Source organism: Pieris brassicae, chromosome 5 (assembly GCF_905147105.1).
Source record: "Pieris brassicae chromosome 5, ilPieBrab1.1, whole genome shotgun sequence".
NCBI lineage: Eukaryota > Metazoa > Arthropoda > Insecta > Lepidoptera > Pieridae > Pieris > Pieris brassicae.
In genome coordinates, this window is record NC_059669.1 from 12819294 (window position 1) to 12840173 (window position 20880).

The 20880-nt window shown below is 34.5% G+C and overlaps 1 protein-coding gene and 1 pseudogene across 1 annotated transcript; one reads left to right on the plus strand and one right to left on the minus strand.

Moving 5' to 3' along the window:
• Positions 1–3413: 3413 nt before the first annotated feature.
• On the minus strand, positions 3414–3590 carry LOC123710522 (annotated as a pseudogene).
• Positions 3591–14486: 10896 nt separating this feature from the next.
• On the plus strand, positions 14487–18441 carry LOC123710006 (N-acetylneuraminate lyase B-like). Its single transcript, XM_045661656.1, has 7 exons — positions 14487–14575; positions 14906–15035; positions 16170–16315; positions 16595–16763; positions 17374–17519; positions 17776–17947; positions 18205–18441. Exons 1-7 carry the CDS (start codon positions 14558–14560, stop codon positions 18345–18347), a joined length of 924 nt encoding a protein of 307 aa, XP_045517612.1. The 5' UTR covers positions 14487–14557; the 3' UTR covers positions 18348–18441.
• Positions 18442–20880: the final 2439 nt, after the last annotated feature.

The window sequence follows — 20880 nt, forward strand, 5'->3', positions numbered from 1 at the left end:
ATACAGAAATCTCATCTTTTAAAGATGACACTGGTTTGTTTTTAATTGGCCCTAAGTAAATCTTAATCTACTTAAAGGCTTTAAATAGTTCAACGATACAAATAGTAAAAATAAGAATTATAAATACAAAGCATTTATTTCTAGAAATTTGCCAAATAACACAGCAATTGCCAATTTCCATAAGCGTAGGATAAATGATCCACCATAAAGCACCAGTTTAATGGTCGATCTTGATAATGTTTTTTTACTTATGATATTATATTTTTGGGTCCTTGCTTCTAGGTCATAATAATGTCAGTACGTAAAATGATAATAATAACAGATGTTACAATCCTAAATAAACTTTTAAGCTGGAAAATATACAATTGTAAATTTTTGACTTTTAGTGAAAATACAGTAAGGTCAATTACCAAGCTCAGGCATTAGTGGCCTTTTTAGGACTTTTTACAGACAAATAAGTAAAAGCAGTTTTTATTTATATTTATATTTATTTTCAATATTGGCAAATAAGGTCAAACATGTTTTTTATAGAACACAGCAAGGCTCACCTGATGTGTGATAGCGCCGCCCATAGATACTTAATGCCACAATGCCCGCAGGTCCGTTGCCGGTCATTTAAGTATTGGTACGCTCTTTTCTAGAAGGAGCCCAAGTCGAATTGGTTCGGAAATACGTCAGTGGTCAGCTGGTACCACATTGTGTTGGGGCTCAGCAAAAACTGCCTTAAAACACGCTCATTTGTGGAAGGACCGACGTCGAGGTGATACGGGTGGAATCTCGTATTCCGCTTCGATGTCCGATGATGAAACTCAGCTGCAGGTACCCGTACAACTCCTCTGAACACTCTCCTGTCTGTCCTGAATTATATAAACCACGTTAAATTTCCAAAATAAGCAGCAACTTGCCAAGGTCCTGATATACCTTCATCTCATCAGGTGGTATGTCACCTGCATCATTCTCAAAATAGCTTAAAAAACCATTTGCATTTATGGAGAGTAAAGGTATGAATCATCATGATACACCGAACAAAAATACCGCGATAAAATCTAAATTGTCTCCAAGAAATTCAAACGTACTAAAAATTACCAAAAACTTTGAACGACGTTAACTTTTATATTTACTTATAACCTGTGACCATAAAAAGTGGATTATTACTGCGATTATCGTTTAAATCACAGAGGTCGGTAACTATGGAACTGTCAGTTCAGCGACCCGGATTTCTTATTTGACGTGAATATTTGTATCTATAAACAAATAAGCCAAGTTGCTGTTGAATGCAGTCTAAAAAAGAAGTAAATTTGCGCTTACCATGTATCTGTTAAAGTTGTTACGTGGAAAGGAAAACAATTCGGCAGTGCACCAGTGCCTAGGCCTCAGGGTGATTAATTAGTAATCAGTGATTACGTTAGCAGACGACATCTACCGCCGTCACTATTCGAACGCTCCGACTGTCCAAATAATGAATATATTAAGGCCTATACGGCCTAAGCCTATACGGTCGCCAACCTCCAAAAAAGCACATTGTTTCTTCCCATTTTTGTCATCGTTTCTTGAAGTATGGCGAATGGAAAAAATATATGGTGGAGTTGAGTAGTTTATGTATCCATTTTGAAAAATCGATACACTATTTAAATAAGAATTCATTTTATGACGGAAATGTATACAGAACATGATTTTGAAATTTACACGATATATCTATAATGATAAATAAAAAAATTATATTAATTTAGTTTTGCATAACCAATTGTTATTACGGACCGGCGCGCCTCAGTGCTCCAGCTCTCCATTGCGTACCGCAGTCTACCCCGAGACACTGACACAGAAATTCGGGCTGGGATAGGGCCTTAACAGATTTTTATACGTTAAGTGATCAGTTCCTATACTGTGAGAAATAGTCCTTTTTTCAATATTTTAATCCATTAATGATGTGATTTTCTGTGTATGTATTATTTTGTATGTGATGGTATCTTATTCTGTTAAAATATATTTTCTTACTAAAATTTATTAAAAAATATTTAAATTATCGCGACGTTTCGTGTGGAATAACTGTTGAAGCAAATATAATAATGCTTTTTGAATTTAAAACATTCTTAAATCCTCCATATAAACCAATAACTTACATCACAACAGCCTTGCAACCGGAAGCACTTCGTCTCAGCATGACATCTGCGAATCGTCGTTATAGCGACACTTAACGCCGTTATATTGACAGTGCATCCGCGCTTTTCTCAAACCCCTTTATTGCCTTTTATGGCTTTTCATATTTCCACTTCCCGTTGAATTTAAATCGATTGAAGGGAAGTCTTGCGAATTTTCAAGAAATGGTGTGATTATTATCTGATAAATTCGAATTTCTTTCGCATTGAATTTTGATTCTACTCAAATCTGTTCCTAACCCAATTTATTTACCGGGGACTTAGACGTACTTCATGATAAGTGATTTTATGGCATGGCATTCACACATGTTACAGACAAGGAGGACAATATGATACCTACTTATGAAAATATGTTATAAATAGGATATACATGTGTGAAAATAACATGACAAGTTAAGAAGGCGCAGCGCTAACCAGATCCTAACAATTGAGTAGCCCGCAATATCGCAGCACACAACTCACGAGGGGACTCTTCTATTGAAGAAGTCGTATGGGTCTGCCAAGCATCTGCGAATATACACTGTAAATACATAATTATGTGGGAAAAAGGAAAATAACAACAATATCAAACGGCAAAGTTTCGAAAACGATATTGTAACGACGGTATTGTCAAACAATTACAATTCTGTAAAAAATTATAACACAATAATATTTATTACCCAGAATATTTAATATCAGTACTGTATTATAAATGTCAAATATGTCCGAGAGCGCAAGACGCAACGTCTTTTTAAATTCAATTTGTTACTGTCTATGCACATTTACATTACCAGAAGCCTAACTCGCGAGTACGTTGCTAGCCTTTTTAGAGTTTAAAGATCTAAAATGGCAAAATACTAGGCACCCATTACCCATTTTTAAGGCCGGCAACGCACCTACTCAAACGGATGTCTATGGACTGCGATGACTGCCCGTTTTGGGCGTCCCTTATGCGCGTTTGCCCCCCCTATTTTATGAAATAAAAAAGTATAAAAACACTCCTTATTTATATATATATATATATTCACACTGTATACGTGCTAATGATAATATAAAAAATTGCGTTTACTGCACAAGACGGCGACAGCATTGCCATCTAAAGTTCTAATATGTAACTACTTTTTTATTATTATTTTTTTATGAAGAAGGTAAAAATGCACAACTGCCGGCTTGCGAGCGCATGCAGTCACTGTCGCGGGGACTGTGGGGATGGTTAACTCTTATCCCTCTGCTAATCAGAGGGGAGAAACCCGACTCACTAATTTTTTTGTATTTAGAGAGGGACGGCGCGTACGCAGTCCCCACTACCAAAAAGTCCGCGTCAGAGTTATCCACATTAGGGATAATCGCAGAGGTCAACTCAAACGCAGTGCAATGGATAAGTCTCGCTCTGGGGGAACCACCTTATTGATCACGGTGTCCTATACTTACCTGGCGTAGGCGCCAGGTAAGTATAATATATGTAGCTACTAAACAAATACGTCAAGCAATAGCGTGAATTCTCTCAATCTGCCTTCACTCACGCTGCACGTCTTCGTGACCTTTCCCTTGACCCGTAAAAAAATTACCCTCATACGCCTAAAGAAATTTCACTTGAAAAAATTCCATCGTTATTAGAAGAGTGTTTGTAGAAGTAATAATTAATATGGAAAATTTCTAGTAAAAAAGGATATGTTTATGTTGCTTTTATTTGAGATCAAAGCTTTGTAGTCAAAGCGCCAGTTCGCAGTTGATAGATGTATGAAATGTCATATCGGTTGCAGATCCGTATAAGCAACAACATACAAATAAACAGTACTAACAATGTTTTTAACTGGAAGCTGGGGCTGTAGGATCGAGATGCTACTTCGATGAGACTTCACATAGGAACTACAACATGTTTAGGTCGGGCCACAGATTTCTGTTCTATCTGTTTCATGATCATTTGTTAATCTAAAAGACTTGTAGGTGATCAGCCTTTTACGCCTGACGCACGCCGTCGACTTTTAGGGACTTTTTGCCCCAGGGCATGCCGGTTCCCTCACGATGATTTCCTTCACCATTCGAGTCGAATGTTAAATGCACGTTGAAGCTACTAGGCCAATACTGCTCAGTGTATACATATACTGCGTCTATTTCATTAATAAGTATTCTTTATGAGCTGATTTATGTTCGAGGTTATCAGCTGTCTTTGCCTGATATACGAAGTAAATTTATAGATCAATCAATCAATCAATACTTGTCCGGCTGCCGGTTAATTGTACATAGAAATTTTTTCTTTCAAGTATGACAACTTAAAAGACGTACGGCTTTGTCACATGACAAATACAATATACCTATGTAAAAAAATATATACACAGCTTATAAGTATTAGCTGTTGTATTTATATTTAGTATAGAAGTATTCTTAAATTGTTTCATGTGTAAGATGTATTTAAAATCAAAGTATGAGTTACTAGAAATAAAAAGAAGACAAAAAATAGGCACTAAAACGCAAACAGAAATTTTAATTATATACTTATTGGTATATACCATATATATACATATTGTTGGTACAGCAGAAAAAGCATGTATCAAATCAAATTCCATTTAACTACAAATTCAAATAAAATTAAAATCCGTTTCAAAGTAACCGCAAAGTCAATAAGAAAATAATTTTATAACATTCCGATATTTGTTATAGCCGATTTTAATTTAAAACTTTGTTAATCTAAGAGCGAGCCACAAAGAGTGGATCAGAACGATGAAAAATTATTGAAAGGGGGTGAACGCAAAAGGGTGGGGGGTGAGCCATCGACTCTTAGCCAGAACCAGTTTAAATTTACCACAAAGCTGTCAATCTTCATCCTTATTACATTACAATAAGATTTACTTTTTCATGACAAGTGTTTTTAAAGTTAGAATGTATTTTGTATGTAACCACAAAGGGGGCAGAGTAATAATCGTGATTTTTTAATCAAATTTCATCTGTACGGGAAGAGGAGAGGTTATATTTTTTCATTATTTAATTTTCGGTTTTCCATGCTCCTTCAAGGGACAACGTTTGAACCGTTTTTCTATGTTTGAACAATTACACCGCAGTTTAATATGAATTGAAAACTAACTACTTTTTTACCGGAATGAAGCTATCTATTATTATAAAATATTTTACATAAATTTAAATTTTTCCGACGTTTCGCGTGCTTTACAGCGTGCGTAGTCACGGTGACTGAAGACAAAAGGTGTTGAATGTCAAAAAGTGTTTTCTATCAATGTGTAAAAGCTATGTTAACAAAAGACAAGTAACTAACTAATTAATCATTACAAATAATATAAGAATTGACCGTAATGATATGACTCATCATGTAACTTCTATGTAAAATTCCTTTTAAGACAAATTTGTATTCATATTCTTGCAAAGAGATTATTATTATTTTTTTCAGATTTATATTTTATCTATCAATGTAATCTGTTTTGGCTTTGTATATTGTCTTACTGTTTTCTTTTATTATATGGATATTTGTTAGATGTAAGTGTTAATAATGAAAACAAAAATACATAACCTTATTTTTACTCTTACATTACTTAATTAAGCTATATAACGCTAATCGAATTAGTTATTTTAATTTCATCGTCAAATATGATAAATTTGTTATCCCTTTATAAAATGACATCTAAATGAGTGCGAATTTAAGTTCTGTGCACAAGAAATTGTGCCGTTAAAGGCCGGGAACGCACCGACTAAAATGTGTGACCACGGGTTGAGATTACTGCCCTTTTTGGTCCGTTCCGTAGGCTCGTTTGGCCCGGTGTATACTATAAAAATAAGAACAATGTCTGAAATTTATGAATGCGATTTTCCTAATGAGGTTTAATACAACTTGGTAGGTTTAAAAAAATCACGAACATTATGGGTAATAATATATTTTTTTAAAAAGTGTATTCCAATTATTTCATATACATAAAATTACATCTCGGTGTAACACAGCCTCACTTAACCGTTCATTTCACGGTTAATATAACGTTTGTTCTATTATGATTCAGCTTATAATTGTTATTGCTAGATAACGATGTCGAAGTTTAAATTTTTGCGATTGGAGTGCCTCAAGCGATTCATTTACGTTACGCTTCTGTCTGTAATTGTATTAGGGGTTTTGTTATTTTTTAATAAAAAAAAACCTGCGGGAATATCACCTGATTGTAACATTAATATATGTTTTTTATTAACTAGACTGTATAATATTTGAAAGCCTTGATTTCGATGCAACATAAATTGTGTTATACCCACTTCTGGTAGAATGACCAGAATGTTGAAGTAGACTTTAGATTCAATTATTTTACACACTTTTAATTCACACACCTTTAAACATATTCACACACCCACAAACAGTTATGTTTTATTTTTGAATAAATTTTCTTTATTACTTAAGTTTAGTCATACGGTCATCTTTGTACATATTTTCTGTCTGAAATAGACGATTTTTCAAAATCGTCTTCTATAGTCCTATTATAGGCACCACCCTCTCACAAAGATGGTCAATACCAGCCATGGTCCAGGTCATGTCAATCTGTAAAGCAATATTCTGATGAGGCAAATAAACTATATCATTATATTATAACAAAAAATATTTTACTGATTCGAAAATAGAATTGTCACAATAAGATTCTTAGTCACTTTTACGCGACTAGTAGGTAGACTTTTGAATGAATATCAATCCACCAAGCCTTGCAATGATCGAATATACGATTGTGTTGGCATTAGATATTGATAAATTTATTGAAGTATTCTTGTGTTCGTATTAAGACGGGCAACTGTTCCACGAAGTATTTGTGTGTTGCCCTAACGTGATTCGTCAAAACGGACGCCGAGGTGATACGAACAAAATTCATCTATCGCTAGTCTCTACTATAAGGAGTCCCTGTGTTGTGGGTAACTAAATAAAAATTAGTTAGTGGTATATGATACATATTTAAAACAGTTTTTGAGAAAAAGTTTAGTGTTACAACTAATGAAACACAAGTCTTATAAGACATTAAGTATGCGTGAGTGTGTGAATGGGTGTGTGTCTGCATATATTTTAGAGTTTAGCCAAGAGTTTTTATAGACGTGCGCTGTGTCTGTGTTAGTTTTAGGAACCTCAAAGTCATGCCAAGATACGTAGTAAGTCATCCGTAGATTCCAATTTCCAAATTCCAATTCGACTAGCGTTACTATTATGTGATTTGTAAGTTTGGATCTGGATAGTTACATCTCAGAATCCATAGATTGGTAAATTAAATATCAGGAAATTAATGCAAAGAAGCGTTGGCCAAACACAGTCCCTCGTTTTGGAAAAAAGTTCGGCGAACACCTTGCTCTGTATGTTACGAAAATTGTAAATACAAATATTAAGTAAATAATTTATATAATATGTAACAATGACTTACATTTTATTTAAAATAACATAGAGAGAGATTAGCGTACTGGATTTTTAATTTAAAAAAAAATGCTGTTTCCACTGAACGCATAAAAATTATTCTTACACAGAGACATCTTGGTATCGTTAGCTATACACGATAGGAAATCACATACACTCCAAACGGAAAAGCAATAAAGAAAATGGTTAAAAAAGCTTGAAATTTCTTTTCAATCGCGGATCAAAAGCAATAAAACAGAAATTCACACCCAGGGCAAATCACAAAGGCTTTTCAATTACGTCATTAAATCGAAAAGCCACTTAGCAATTCAAATCGAACAATACCGATCCCCGTGAGAAAATGCAGTGGAAAAGTGAAAAATAGCCAGGAAAAACCCCGCCAAATGTCCCGTAGACAATCCTGCTTGTCGATAGGTTTCAACGGCTTTTTTATGTGGGAGCTTATAGACTCTTTTGTGATATATAAATGTATCTCTACTAATTTATAAAAATACTTGTTGAATTATGTGATTCAGAATGAAACAAGTCAATCGCAATTAACTATTCTTGGTATATTTTTACCTCTCTGTCATTAATCGTACTGTATAGTTCACGGCCGGCAACGCACTTGCGAGCCCAGTGTTAATATCTTTAAGCGGCGTCGTCACATAACATCAGGTGAGCCTCCTGCCCGTTTGCCCCTTACATAGAATTTTTTTTATTATGAATGAATAAAATAAGTACACTATCTCTTTTCCGCACAGCGTAAACACAATTTGAAAGAATGTAAGAAAAAGTACTTTGTAAGTGGTTTTATGCATACCTTATGCAACGAAAGAAATTAAGAGAAAGTGCACTAGCCATCACTAGCGTGGGCACTGGCCAGCCTCTTCATTTGACACAGCTTGAAAACTAAATAATCTTAAATTGAAATGTATGATACTTAGAATATTGAAAACAAATTATGCATTGACAACAAAATTGAACAAACATTAAGTTAATTAAATTTGCTTAGGCGTACTTTAGACAAATTTTGTTTTAATTATATAGTCACACAAGTTATGATTATTTGAGTAAAACCCTATAAAAGCCATAAATATCGTAGAGCATCATTCGAAGCAACTGAAAGCTGAAACCTATATTTATAGATTCGCTGAAACCATTGAAACGTGTGAGGCTCAAGTGGGACCCTTGTATCACCTGTCTTGCTCTATCAATTAATTTTTCCTATTTTACGTCCCTTTCTGGCATCCCATTGAAGGATATCGAATGTTCGACGCAACAGGTTGTATTGGCTTTGCTTTTAGGGTTGATACTTTGATCGGTTTTAAAAATAATTTGTTAACTGAAAACGGGCAGATATAAGGTCCGGGATATTATTTTCATAGAATCAAAATATCATTTATATATGTAGTTTCATCATCGGACGTCGAGACAGAAACCGAAATTCTACCCGTATCACCTCGAAGTTTATCGTTCCACAACTGAGCATTCTTACGGCTGTTGTTTCCTACCATTACCAAACTACCTCTATGTGGTACCACCTGCCAATCGATGTTTTTCCAAACTAATTAGTCTTACGGTCCTTTAATGTTATGTGCCCACCTAGACAGAAAGTCCATTGGCACAGCCTGGGAATGAAGCTACGACAACAGGAATCAGGGTCACACGATGATCCACTATGACGAAGAAAATTCCACGAATTAACTGAACAATTGATTAATTGTAGAAGAGTAACCTCGACCAAGTAATATTTCCTCCAAAAATATCATCAAACACAGATGCTACGTTGCCACATACAGATACGCAGAAAGACATCAAACTTGCACTTGTTTCGGGAGTTAATAAACGAATAATAAAGTTGAAGTATCAACCCTATACTCATCGTTTTTCAACAGGATAATATCGAAGGCTGTACGGGCCGTCCCATACCCGGATATCAGGTGTTCTGAAAATCCCATATTCACTATTAATTGATCAACACTTTTGGATCTTTTCGTGCCATAGATTTAATTCATTGGTGAATTTTTTTTGGTAGAAGTGAAATGTTTTATCATGGAAAATATTTGTCTTTTAATCATTTTAAACATAATCTTGGTGAAATGTATGGTAACGCTAGTTCGTATGAAGATAATGTAATGAAACAGGCAATTGATAGATACACATATGTGTCAGGCACAGAAGGTTGTTCACTAACCTTTCAATTTCTGTCTGCAAACAAACCTAGGAGTTCAGACTGGAATTCTTCGCGCGTATAACGGATTAAACAGAATGTACTTATCGGGATATATTCGGTAGTGGGCTGATTGGTTTTAAAGAAAGCATTCTTAAGTGCCTATCTCGTACCTAATCCGCTGTGTTGCTGCAATTTTTTTTTCGGCTTAAGAAACATTTCTGGTATTTTTATACTATATGTATAAAAACACACTTAAAGTACCATATTTTACCTATGAGAATTAAGTTCGGCTACATCGTAATGATAAATGATGTCTTAATACAGAGAGTTTTAAAAAAAAACAAATGAAGACGTTAATTTCATACTTTGTTTTAAATCTTAATGCTTTGAACATATTTTATCTAAGTTTTATTTATAACAGACTTAGAGGTTAAAATAGTACCCGACTATAAAATAAACACAGTTTATCGCTAACAGGTGAATAGCTAACAAGCACTTAAAGTTGAACAGTTTGAAGTGTCAGGTTAATCACTAATTCATTAACGAGAGGTTAGTTTAACCCTTAACCTCAACCTTGAATTATCAATCAACCTGCATTAGTGATAAGGTAATTGTCGATCGATTTAGAGTTTTTTTTCTGAGAACTGCTAGAGGTATAGAGGGAGGTGGAGGGGAATGGTTTTTATAACTATATATGTTAGAATTTGTCGTAAAAAGTGTAAAGGGGGTACTCTCAAAAACTACAAAACAGTTGAGTAGTTACTGAGTTATATAATATCAGGTACTAGTGGCTGATACATTAGATTTTGGAGGCAGGCTACTGCCTAGTTTACGACAAGGAGAAATGCATGGGCTGAAGTATGAGCGTTGACAGATTTGAGCATGACGCCAATATACTCAGCTGACAAGTGTCATAGTATAAAAAAATTAATTCATTATCCGTTTTGTAAGATTTTATCAATGCTTACGGCATTTAATATTTAAAGTAGGTAACACCTGAGTATAATGTTAGTTAAGATTAATGCCACGTATCAGCTTTGTGGAGACCTCTGTACATATCGCCTGAGGAAAACATAGAGTTGTAATATACAGGCACAATATTTAAAAATATACAACTATCTTTCACTCATTATAACTGATATTTTTTGTATTTATTTATGTAATGATACGAAACAATACACTATCATAATACAATATTCCTTGACATGAATTTTAAGAATATTGTATCGTTGAAGCTGTCATATAGTGGTTTTAATATTTAACGAATACAGATACATCTACCAAAAATTTAAATAAATAATATTGAGGTTATTTGTTGTTGTTTGTACTAATTTGTATCTTAAGTATACAAACTCGACATTAGCAATGTCAAATTTCATATAGAAAAAATTGTTTGACAGCTCTTGAAACTAAAAGTTTAATGGACGTTCTAAAATACGGGGCTAATAATAGTTGTACTTTCTGTCAATGTCATACAACCACCAATACCATTTACTAAAGTTATACATATACGTTAGTTATTCAATACCTCCGACAAAATAGTTGGGGATTTAGATAGAAAATATATATTATAAAATAAAAAATTCAAACATACTTCTTAATACGGTATACCTTATATATGAAGTCCATACTTTACTGTGAATAAAATTTTATTGAATTGAATTGAATTAATGTGAAAATATATAAATGCCTGATTGCGATACTTATTCGTTAAATGAAATAAGAAAGGTGTGTTAAGAATATTGTTAATACTGTACATTTGTGTGTTTGAAATTAATAGTTTGTCTAAATATCCTAAGGGCTACGCTCCTTTGATCCCACTATGGTAAGTGATGTGTGGCTAACTTCTTTGCCGGAGCACCGCGGTCATTGGGCGATACCTCACATGGCTTTTGGATAGTTTTCGTTAAGCATATCATATTTGTCACTAATGTTACCACTTTATGTTTATATATTTTATAAATATTGTTAAGGGCAAAGCATAATTAACCAAGGCCAGCACCACATTTGATTTTATTTTCTTTAATTTTGTTGTGTGTGTTGTGGATAACACCCCACATGGGGACTGTCGGTAGATAAATTTTGTCACAACCTATTTTTCATGAATAGAATTTTTATTATTATTATTAACAATAGTATAGGTTTTTCAAATTGTTGTCTTATCTTATCACAAAATTGTCAACATAAATGCAAATGATATGCCCGAGGGGTCTCGAGTGCCGTGCCAGTCTTTTAATAATTGTTACGCTCTTTTCTTGAAGGAAGTCGAATTGGTACGGAAATACTTCAGTGTGCAACTGGTTCCACAAGGCGGTGGTGCGCTACAAAAAAAATCCTTAAAATTCGCCCAGTTGTGGAACGACGGACGTCGATTTAATACGGCTGGCATTGCGTATTCTGCCTCGATGTCCGATGATGAAAAACAGCTGCAGGTATTAATACAAACCACCCGTTTCAACACTCTCTATGGTAAATACAGTAGAAGATTCAGTGACCTCAGATCTTCAAGCAATCGCTGGGAGAGGTATTGGTCGTCGACGATTCGAAACACTGTTCGTTGAATGTGTAAAAATTTACACATATGGTGATATACACCCTACGCAGTCTTAGAGCTTCTTCTGAGACCTAGTATGTAGTTACACACTTTATTCATTCAATCACTGACTCACCCACACACTCACTCATGCATTCAAGCGTGTCGATCACAGTTGAACAATCAAAAACAAGAATAAATAAATTAAAATATGTAATTAAATTACATATATATAATGTATAATTAATTTTGTTATGGGAGAGCTGGGAACTCTGACAAAGGTATTTTTTACCTAAAAGGGTTCCCAAATCTTACACATTGTCATGCATATGTACTTAAATTGAATAAACATATAGTATATAATATGATTAATTGGACCGATCGTCATATTTGATCTTGTTTTTTTAGTTGGATTATGCTAGACTTTCTAGATAACATAGATTATGGTATATACTCAGGACTTTTAATATAAAATTGTAACCCGTTCTTTGTAGTACAGTATTCATTATCATGTTATTACATAGAGCACACATTTTCACCTTTGCTATAAAATAACAGGTAATAGTGCCCGAAGGTTGCTTTGGCCAAGAGTGGCGTAAAGGAATAGTTTAGATTCTGACATCTAGCTCACTTACTAAGATGTAATGACCATATGTACAAATTACGTATTATAAGCATAATATAATGAATGTTATGTCAATATCTTTCTTACTGTTGGAGTATTGCATATGGATAGTTTAATGAATTGGCGCACATCCACCATTTGGATACATTTTTTTTCAATAATGGACAAACGGCTTACCTTATAGAGATACACATGGGCAATGCTTGGCTTGTCAGGCTGCAAGCCTTGCATTGAGAGTAATGGTATTTTTAGAATGCTCTTTTCTTAATGAACCCTAAGTCGAGTGTGCGATAAAAACTACCTTAAACATCGGACGGACGTCAAAGTGAAACGAGTGGAGTTTCGTATTCTGCCACGACAACCGATGAAAAAACTGCATGTTTTGATCCGAACTACTCCTCTGTTCATGGTGGATGCCGTAGAAGATGCACATAGACCTCGTCACATGAAAGTAGCTGGCACTGGGGAGAAACCTCTTCTGGAAGTCACACGTCCAATACTAACCCAACAGACGCTCTACGTGTTAAATTTTGAATACTTACCCTGTATGCAGCGCAAAGCGTGCATTTAGTGAAGTCATGTGAAATTTCCAAAGGATCGACCGCTTTGTCACGAAGTGAGCAATTGTCTTTGTGACGTATTATTATGGAAACGGTTCAAGTCAATTGTCAATTGTTATCATAATTAGGAGACCAAAGCGTTACCCGTGCGTCATGTATTCTACTTAGTACAAGATGGATTACGTCGTATGAAAAGTGGCATAGGCGAAATTGTAATAAGCTTAATATAATCTTTATTTATTTCAGTCTATTGATGCACTAGGACAGACGACCTGGTGAGAGAACGCGTTGGATGTATTTTGGGGATCTGGTCCTTTTAGAATTTAGAATCCACCGACATTCTAATAACTATACATAACTATCAACATATTGATACTGTTTAAAACTAATATTCATAAACTTTTTCTTTTATTGGTATTGGTACCAACGCCTTGGAATCTGCGAAATTTTAAAAGTGCAGAAATAACCAACCCCGTTAATGTGTTTTAGACAACTGTATTGCAATATAGCAAGTTCAAGTCTAATATAAATAGTATAAAAGTATGGTTATATTTTACACAAATTGCGATGTACAATACTGAATTTTCGTATCATATAATTGTGTAAACTCAGTGCTTCGGTTATTGAGAACTACGTTATTTTAGTAACGCTCAAAAATGACTAAGATTACTATTGAAATCGATATTGGCATCATACAGAAGTAATATGGAATGATTTTACACAAAATTACATGATGTTGACAATATTCCAAACGTTTTCATCTCTCTTATGAATATAATAAACAAGATTATATAAAAATATTGTTATATATTAAACAAATTGCGATATTCAATATTGAGTTTTCCTATCATTAAATTTTGCAAAAGCAGCGCTACGGTTACTGAAAACTACACCAAAAGAAGGTTTTATAACTTAGTATCGCTCAAAAATGATTGGGACTACTATTGAAATCGGTATTGGCTTTATAGAGAGGTAATAAGAATTATTCATTCATTCATTACATTATGTTGACAATATTCCAAACATTTTTATGACTCTTATCAATATAATAAACAAGATAATATACAAATAAACGTATAAAAACATTTATTTTAACATTATATTTTTCTCTTCCTTTAATACAGTGTCTTGTCACCGTTGATAACGTCTTATATAACATTTAGTTTATCAGTAATATGTCAACTTTAAGAAATGTAAGTATATAATAAACAGCAATAATCTTGTTGACCACGATTACTCGAAAGCGAGTTTTTAACTGTTAAATTTATTTTATTGATATCTTTGTATATTTACAGTTACATTTTATAAGACCTAAATTATGTGTACGTGTGTAAAAATTGTATTTTTCTTGTACTTTTAAGCGTGCAAGTTGTGTCAACAACAACAACTTTAGTCGCCAGTTGTTCGTTTAATTATGTTCAATTTTTATATTCTAATGCAACGTGTTAATAAATATTGTTCAAATCACTTTAAGTTCCTGCAATCTACCAACTTAATAGTGATATATAACCTATGTTTTTCAGGTGACCTTCAAGGCTCGTGGTTTAATGCCACCAGTTTTTACACCACTCAAACCAGACCTTACCGTTAACTATGATGTCATACCAAAATATGCCGATTTCATTAGCAAAAGCGGAATTAAAGGAGTCCTGGGTATGCCTTTAAGCTAATATTATCTATTTTTTTGTATGTATTCCTTAAATATACGGGTACAAATCATAGCCATGATGTCATAGCCTGAGACGCATTATGTTCTTCCGACTAAGCATGAATACATCTTCGCGATTTTCATCACTTCAGGTCAGCCAGTTAGGGTTTGTAGATTGGTGGTGAATCCTCCCTTTAGGTTAGTAACCTCGCAGAAGAACACCTACATCAGACCATTAGCCACTATCGCCTCACTCCTCCCTTAGCATCAATCAACAGCAACAAGTCACAGCTGTTTCAACTGTCCAGTAGCTTCGAGAAGTCAATTTAATTATTTTGTATCACTCAATCTTCAGCCTCATTTACTTACTTTTCGATTCTTTTCTTTTTGATTCTGAACGAAGATAATTAACGCCATTTAGTGCGCGTAAATATATGTTGGAAACTATGATTTAATCAAATAGATACAACAAAGTTGTTTTACGCGGCTAAAGGTTAAATAGATCTCCTTGATCTACTCTCTTCTCGTTTTTACCAAGCTTTTTGGCAAAGTATTAGTAACCACACGTAAAGTCACTCATTAGCTGTCGTTATATGGAGCAGTGTAATCAGATTTTCCATTTGATGTATGATATATAAATTTTGTTTTTGCATAAAATTTTACAAATCTTATCATTTATAATATCATATATGTAAAAATAGAAGCCGGTTAGTAGTAAGCGCGGGCGTATAATCTGGGTGTCTCAGATTAGATTCCCAACAAAAAAAATATTTATTGGGGTTGCTACATGGGTGGCGTGAATTTGTGGGTCCCCAGTAATAGGCTAACGCGGAAAAATACACCGACAGAAAACAAGCGACAGGGAGATCCCCGTTCGGTCGATAGACGTGCATCGTACATGTGTTGACTGTTCTCAGAGATTTTTTATATAATTTCAGATACTTTTTTAAATTAAAAATATCACCAATTATTTTCAATGGAGACTTGTGGCCCTTTGCATCCAGGGGTCCCTTGGCTACAGCCCAAAAAGCTCTTTAGTAAAGCCGCCCCTGTGTCGGTAGGCAAAGAAGACTAATCATCATAATTAATAATTGATACGGGACTTTAAAAATAAAAATAAAACTTTTATCAATTTACAGTTGGGGGTACAGCAGGAGGACACATGTCCCTTTCAATGCCAGAAAGGAAGAAATTAGTAGAAGAATGGGTGAAAGCAGCAAGAGTAAGAGATCTTCACGTGATGGGGCAAGTTGGGGGTGCATCTATGCCTGACGTACTTGAAATGGTAGATATGATAATATATATAATAGTATAACGGTGTTCCTTTAATTAAAGTACTCCTACTGTGACAAATAACGGTTGGTAAAAAAATGCTGGTCAAACTTTGGTAAATTAAAACATCCTGGATGTTGCACTCCACCTAAATAACCTCTTCTCCTGCACCTGTTTCAATAGGCATATTTCTTATTACCTATAGCAGCCTTCTATACACAATTTTTTACAGTTCTCACGTAGGAGACAAAATAAAGGACAGTTAGAGATACCATTTATATCTATTTTCTAGGCTAATTACTGTGCCATGAGTGGTGTGGACTCCATTCTAACGTTACCAGAAACATACTTCCGACCGAAGAACATAGATGAACTCGTGGATTATGTGGAAACTATCGCAAAATCTGCCCCCAATCTTCCTATTTTATATTACCACATACCGCATATTACCAATGTTATAGGTAATGAAGAATTTTATTTAAATCAGTATTATACTCTTGGCCACGGACATGATCACGCCGTTTTTAGGCCTAATTCCGTAAAGAAACATCGTGAGGAAACCTCACGTGATTGTACTGTGCAAGCATGTGTTAAATACGCACATAGGAATAAAAATCCATTTGATTTGAACAGCCATACGGTAAACAATCGCGTGCCTAGGTGCTCGCTAAAAAATAATTATTTTATAAAAGAAAATGAGTCAAACCAATTCGACTTAGGGTCCTTCAAGACAAGAGCGTACCAATGCTTAAAAGGCCGGCAGTGTGCTCGCGAGCCTTCTGGCAGTGTGAGTATCCATGGGTGGTGGTATCAGTTAAGATTAGGTGAGCCTCTTGCCCGTCTGCCTCCTGGAACATAAAAAAATTAGTTGTAGGTAGAAATGAAAGTCTAAACGTTTACAAAAATGAATATCTAGATCATCTTGTCTGAGGGTTTACCCTGGGAGATATGACCTCCAATTGTTTGAAGACAGAGTATATACGTACTTCCAGAACGGCAACCCACTAAAATTGCTGTTCTTGCGCTGAAAAGCTGTCCCGCCATAAAACACTTTTCTTCTTCTTCTTCTAGTAAATATGCCAACGTTCGTCTCCGAAGCAACCAATCGTATACCCACATTCAAAGGCATCAAGTTTTCCTCCAATGATCTAAGCGAGGCGGCTCAGGTGTTACGGAACCTTAAGGATGACCAGCAAATTTTCTTGGGAACAGCCACTGTAAGAAATGCTTTTATGTATCGTACATTATTTGCCAAGGAGATACAACAGTGTATATACGCCACGTTTCTCTCTAGATATAAACAATATATTATGTATGTAGTTTTGGTAGCTTAAAATTAGTAAACTCACTTTAGGGACGCTCTACAAGTATTTAACTTTTTACAAGTTATGAACTTTAAAAAGGTAAAAGTTTTGAATATATAAACGTTATTATTTTAAAAAAAAAGTAATATTATTTAATTTATATTTTTAGTTACTGGCACCTGCAGGTCTACTCGGCATAAAGTCCAGTATTGGAACAGTGTACAACTTCATGCCAAAACTAGCACAAGAAATACAAGAAGCGATAGAACAGTCCAATGTGGAAAAGGCTAGAAAACTGCAGGAGAAACTCAGCCTGGTCATTGAAGCTTTAGTGCCAGAAGGTATTTTTGTAAAAATTACTGTGATACAGCATTTTACTAAATTGTTGATAAATTTTGTTATCTAAATAAACTAATCTAAATAATATATAAACGTACTATAATCCTTAATCAGTTTATGTGTAACATTCATTTATTTGAAAAGAGACACATGAGTTCAACAAGAATGAATTTGTTAATTGATGATTACAGTGCGTATATAAATTAGAGAAAAAATATTAACAATACGGTCACAAGCAAAGGATGGTAAATGTTTACAGGTGGTTGGGTACCAGTTATGAAAGCGGGTATGGAAGTAGTGACAGGTATAGAAGTTGGTCCTGCGTCATCACCACAGAAGCCCGTAAAGGAGGATGGAAAGAAGAGAATAGAAGAGAGACTGCGAAAACTTGGAATGATTTAAAAATATGTAGTTAATAAGTTAAGTTTTAGTGTAATATAGTGTTTACAGGCAACTTATGTATAAATAATAAATCAGTTATATTACCCTAAACTCATCTATTTCGTTTTATTACAGCGTTAACACAATTTAAAAGACAGAGACAAAAGAGTACTTTAACTTTTTAGGATTGTAAATACCTTCTCATTTTTACTACATTAAATAAAACACTGGAACTAAAAAAATACTGGATACATATTAAATAAATTCTTAATTTAAGGAATCAGAAATTAAATAGAAAAATAAAAAAAGTTATGTATCATTATGTGTAAGATACAGTATATAAATTGTGACATACAGGTCAGCTAATATTACCATTTGTGTTGTAGTCTGTGCAGTAAGCAAACAAAAATTACACGCCAACTTATATAACTACAACAACAACTATACATATTTATGACAAAGATTGTACATATATATTATTAAAAAAACCTCCTTAAATTGTGATTACAAATCCAATTAAACATCTTGTCAATTGATCTGAGAGGGTTGCGGTTCCTCCCAGGGGGTTGCTAAGAATAAATGCTTTACATAAACACACGAGAGAAATGTACGTGAGGATTCTTAACACCCCGAAAAATATATCTATATAGTGCAGCTCACACAAATGTTTTTACTATAATAGGAAAGCACGTGATAAGCCTGTGTTTATTAATGTGTTCTTGACGTATAACTTGAAGTATACCCATACAAATACAGTATACAGTGACAGGCTAACGAAGTACAGCGGAGAGTTCCTTGCCAGTTCTTCTTGACGCCTTTGACTAGCAAACCAGAAGTAAATTTGGAATCAATTTAACATATTTTATGTTGACGTGCATAAGTACTTGTTTACATAGATGAATAAAGTTATTTTGTGTTTAAGTTTGTCAAACTTATAAACAGTCAGTTGTTGGACTAGTCGAAAATCTTCTCTACAGATTGGAAAAAGAGCACAACATCATCCACAAACGTATAGTAGCTATGCCTACCAACACGAAGTTAGTTTTCATTGCATCGATGTTGAACTTGGTTCTATGTTTTAATGCAATGGTTTAGTATTACTTTCACCATCGCATTTTTTTATAAATTTAAGCTACAATGAAGGCACGTACAACTTGTAATATACAGACAGTGAGTGACGTTGTGAAAGAATTTGTAAGACAGTGTTTTTGTTTGTGTCCTTTAAGCACTGTTTAAGTGTAAAGTATGTCTGAGTGTCTAAATTAAAACACACATTTTCCCCTTTACAGTATCTTTTAGAGATTGTTTTATACACACAGTGAACGATGAGTTATTGACGTTATAAAACAGTGTTTCTTTATGTCCTTTAAGCAATGTATAAGTGTAAAGAATGTCTGTCTTTTATAAATTTTTGCATCATTCAACCTTAACTCATTAACAGCTCTATAGAGTTCCCGAACGTACACCCCGCGAAACGCGTACAGTATCGCATTATATCATTTATAAACAAAATGTGTTAAAATAAATCGCGACGTTGGCAGCCGCAGATACGCGGATTTAATGTACACGCTACGATTTTCGGTACAATTTGCGTGAGCCCAATGTATGTGGAAATAGATGTAGATATGTTAATTTGTTCTATATTTCATTTATAGTTTAAGTGTCGTTTAGAATACACCAAATATTTAGGTAGAGAGAAATTTCGCGAGAAAAACATCGCTGTGATAGAAAACACTTTTTTACCGGATTGAACTGAATTGAATTAAACTTTTGATGAGGGTGATCCCAAATATTTTTTCACGGCCGATCGTCACATTTATTAGTTTAGTCATTGTGGAGATTTAGTCGGGTTACGTTGCACGCATTTTTATTTTGATATATACTTTTTTATTAATTATATTTGATAATAGTTACGTAGAATTTATCCAAATCCTTACGGCTGATAATATTGTGTGCCTTTCTTCCTGGTAAGAAGATATTGTAACGAGGTATGTACTCAGGACTTATTATTCTAGTATAAGATTGTGTATCGACGGACAGGCAGCAGGCAAGCAGGCAGAAGAGTCACCTGATGTTAAGTGATACTGAAGCTCGTGGACATTCAAAGACAGATGGCTTGCGAGGGCTTTGCCAGCCTTTTAAGAATTGGTACACTCTTATCTTGAAGGACCCTAAGATGAATCGGTTCGGAAATACTTCAGTGGGCACCTGGTTCCACATAGTAGTGATATGATATTGGTCGCCGATGATTTGAACCGCTGTTTGTTGAATATGGTCAAGTGGAAGAAGCTGGTTCTGGGGATCTCCCACAAGAGGTTAGAACGGAACTCCATGTAGGCCGAATTTGCCGCTTATACATATGCAAGTGGTGGCCCGGAGTGAAGTACCGCCTTGCCTTGCTGAGCATACCAAGGTCTACTGGTACTCTCTGGTATTAAGAGTATTCATGGGTCTCACCTAACATCAGGTGAGCCTCCTGCCCGTTTGCTCTACGATTTATATACTTTATTAAGATATTATTAATAATTAGTACCTATGCCATTTTTACATAACG

What these genes read in the sequence shown, in the direction of transcription:
- LOC123710006 (XM_045661656.1), top strand. An exon ending in TGCCTGACGTACTTGAAATG is followed by an intron (nt 16,316 to 16,594) that starts GTAGATATGATA and finishes TCTATTTTCTAG; the next exon opens with GCTAATTACTGTGCCATGAG. An exon ending in TGAAGCTTTAGTGCCAGAAG is followed by an intron (nt 17,948 to 18,204) that starts GTATTTTTGTAA and finishes AAATGTTTACAG; the next exon opens with GTGGTTGGGTACCAGTTATG.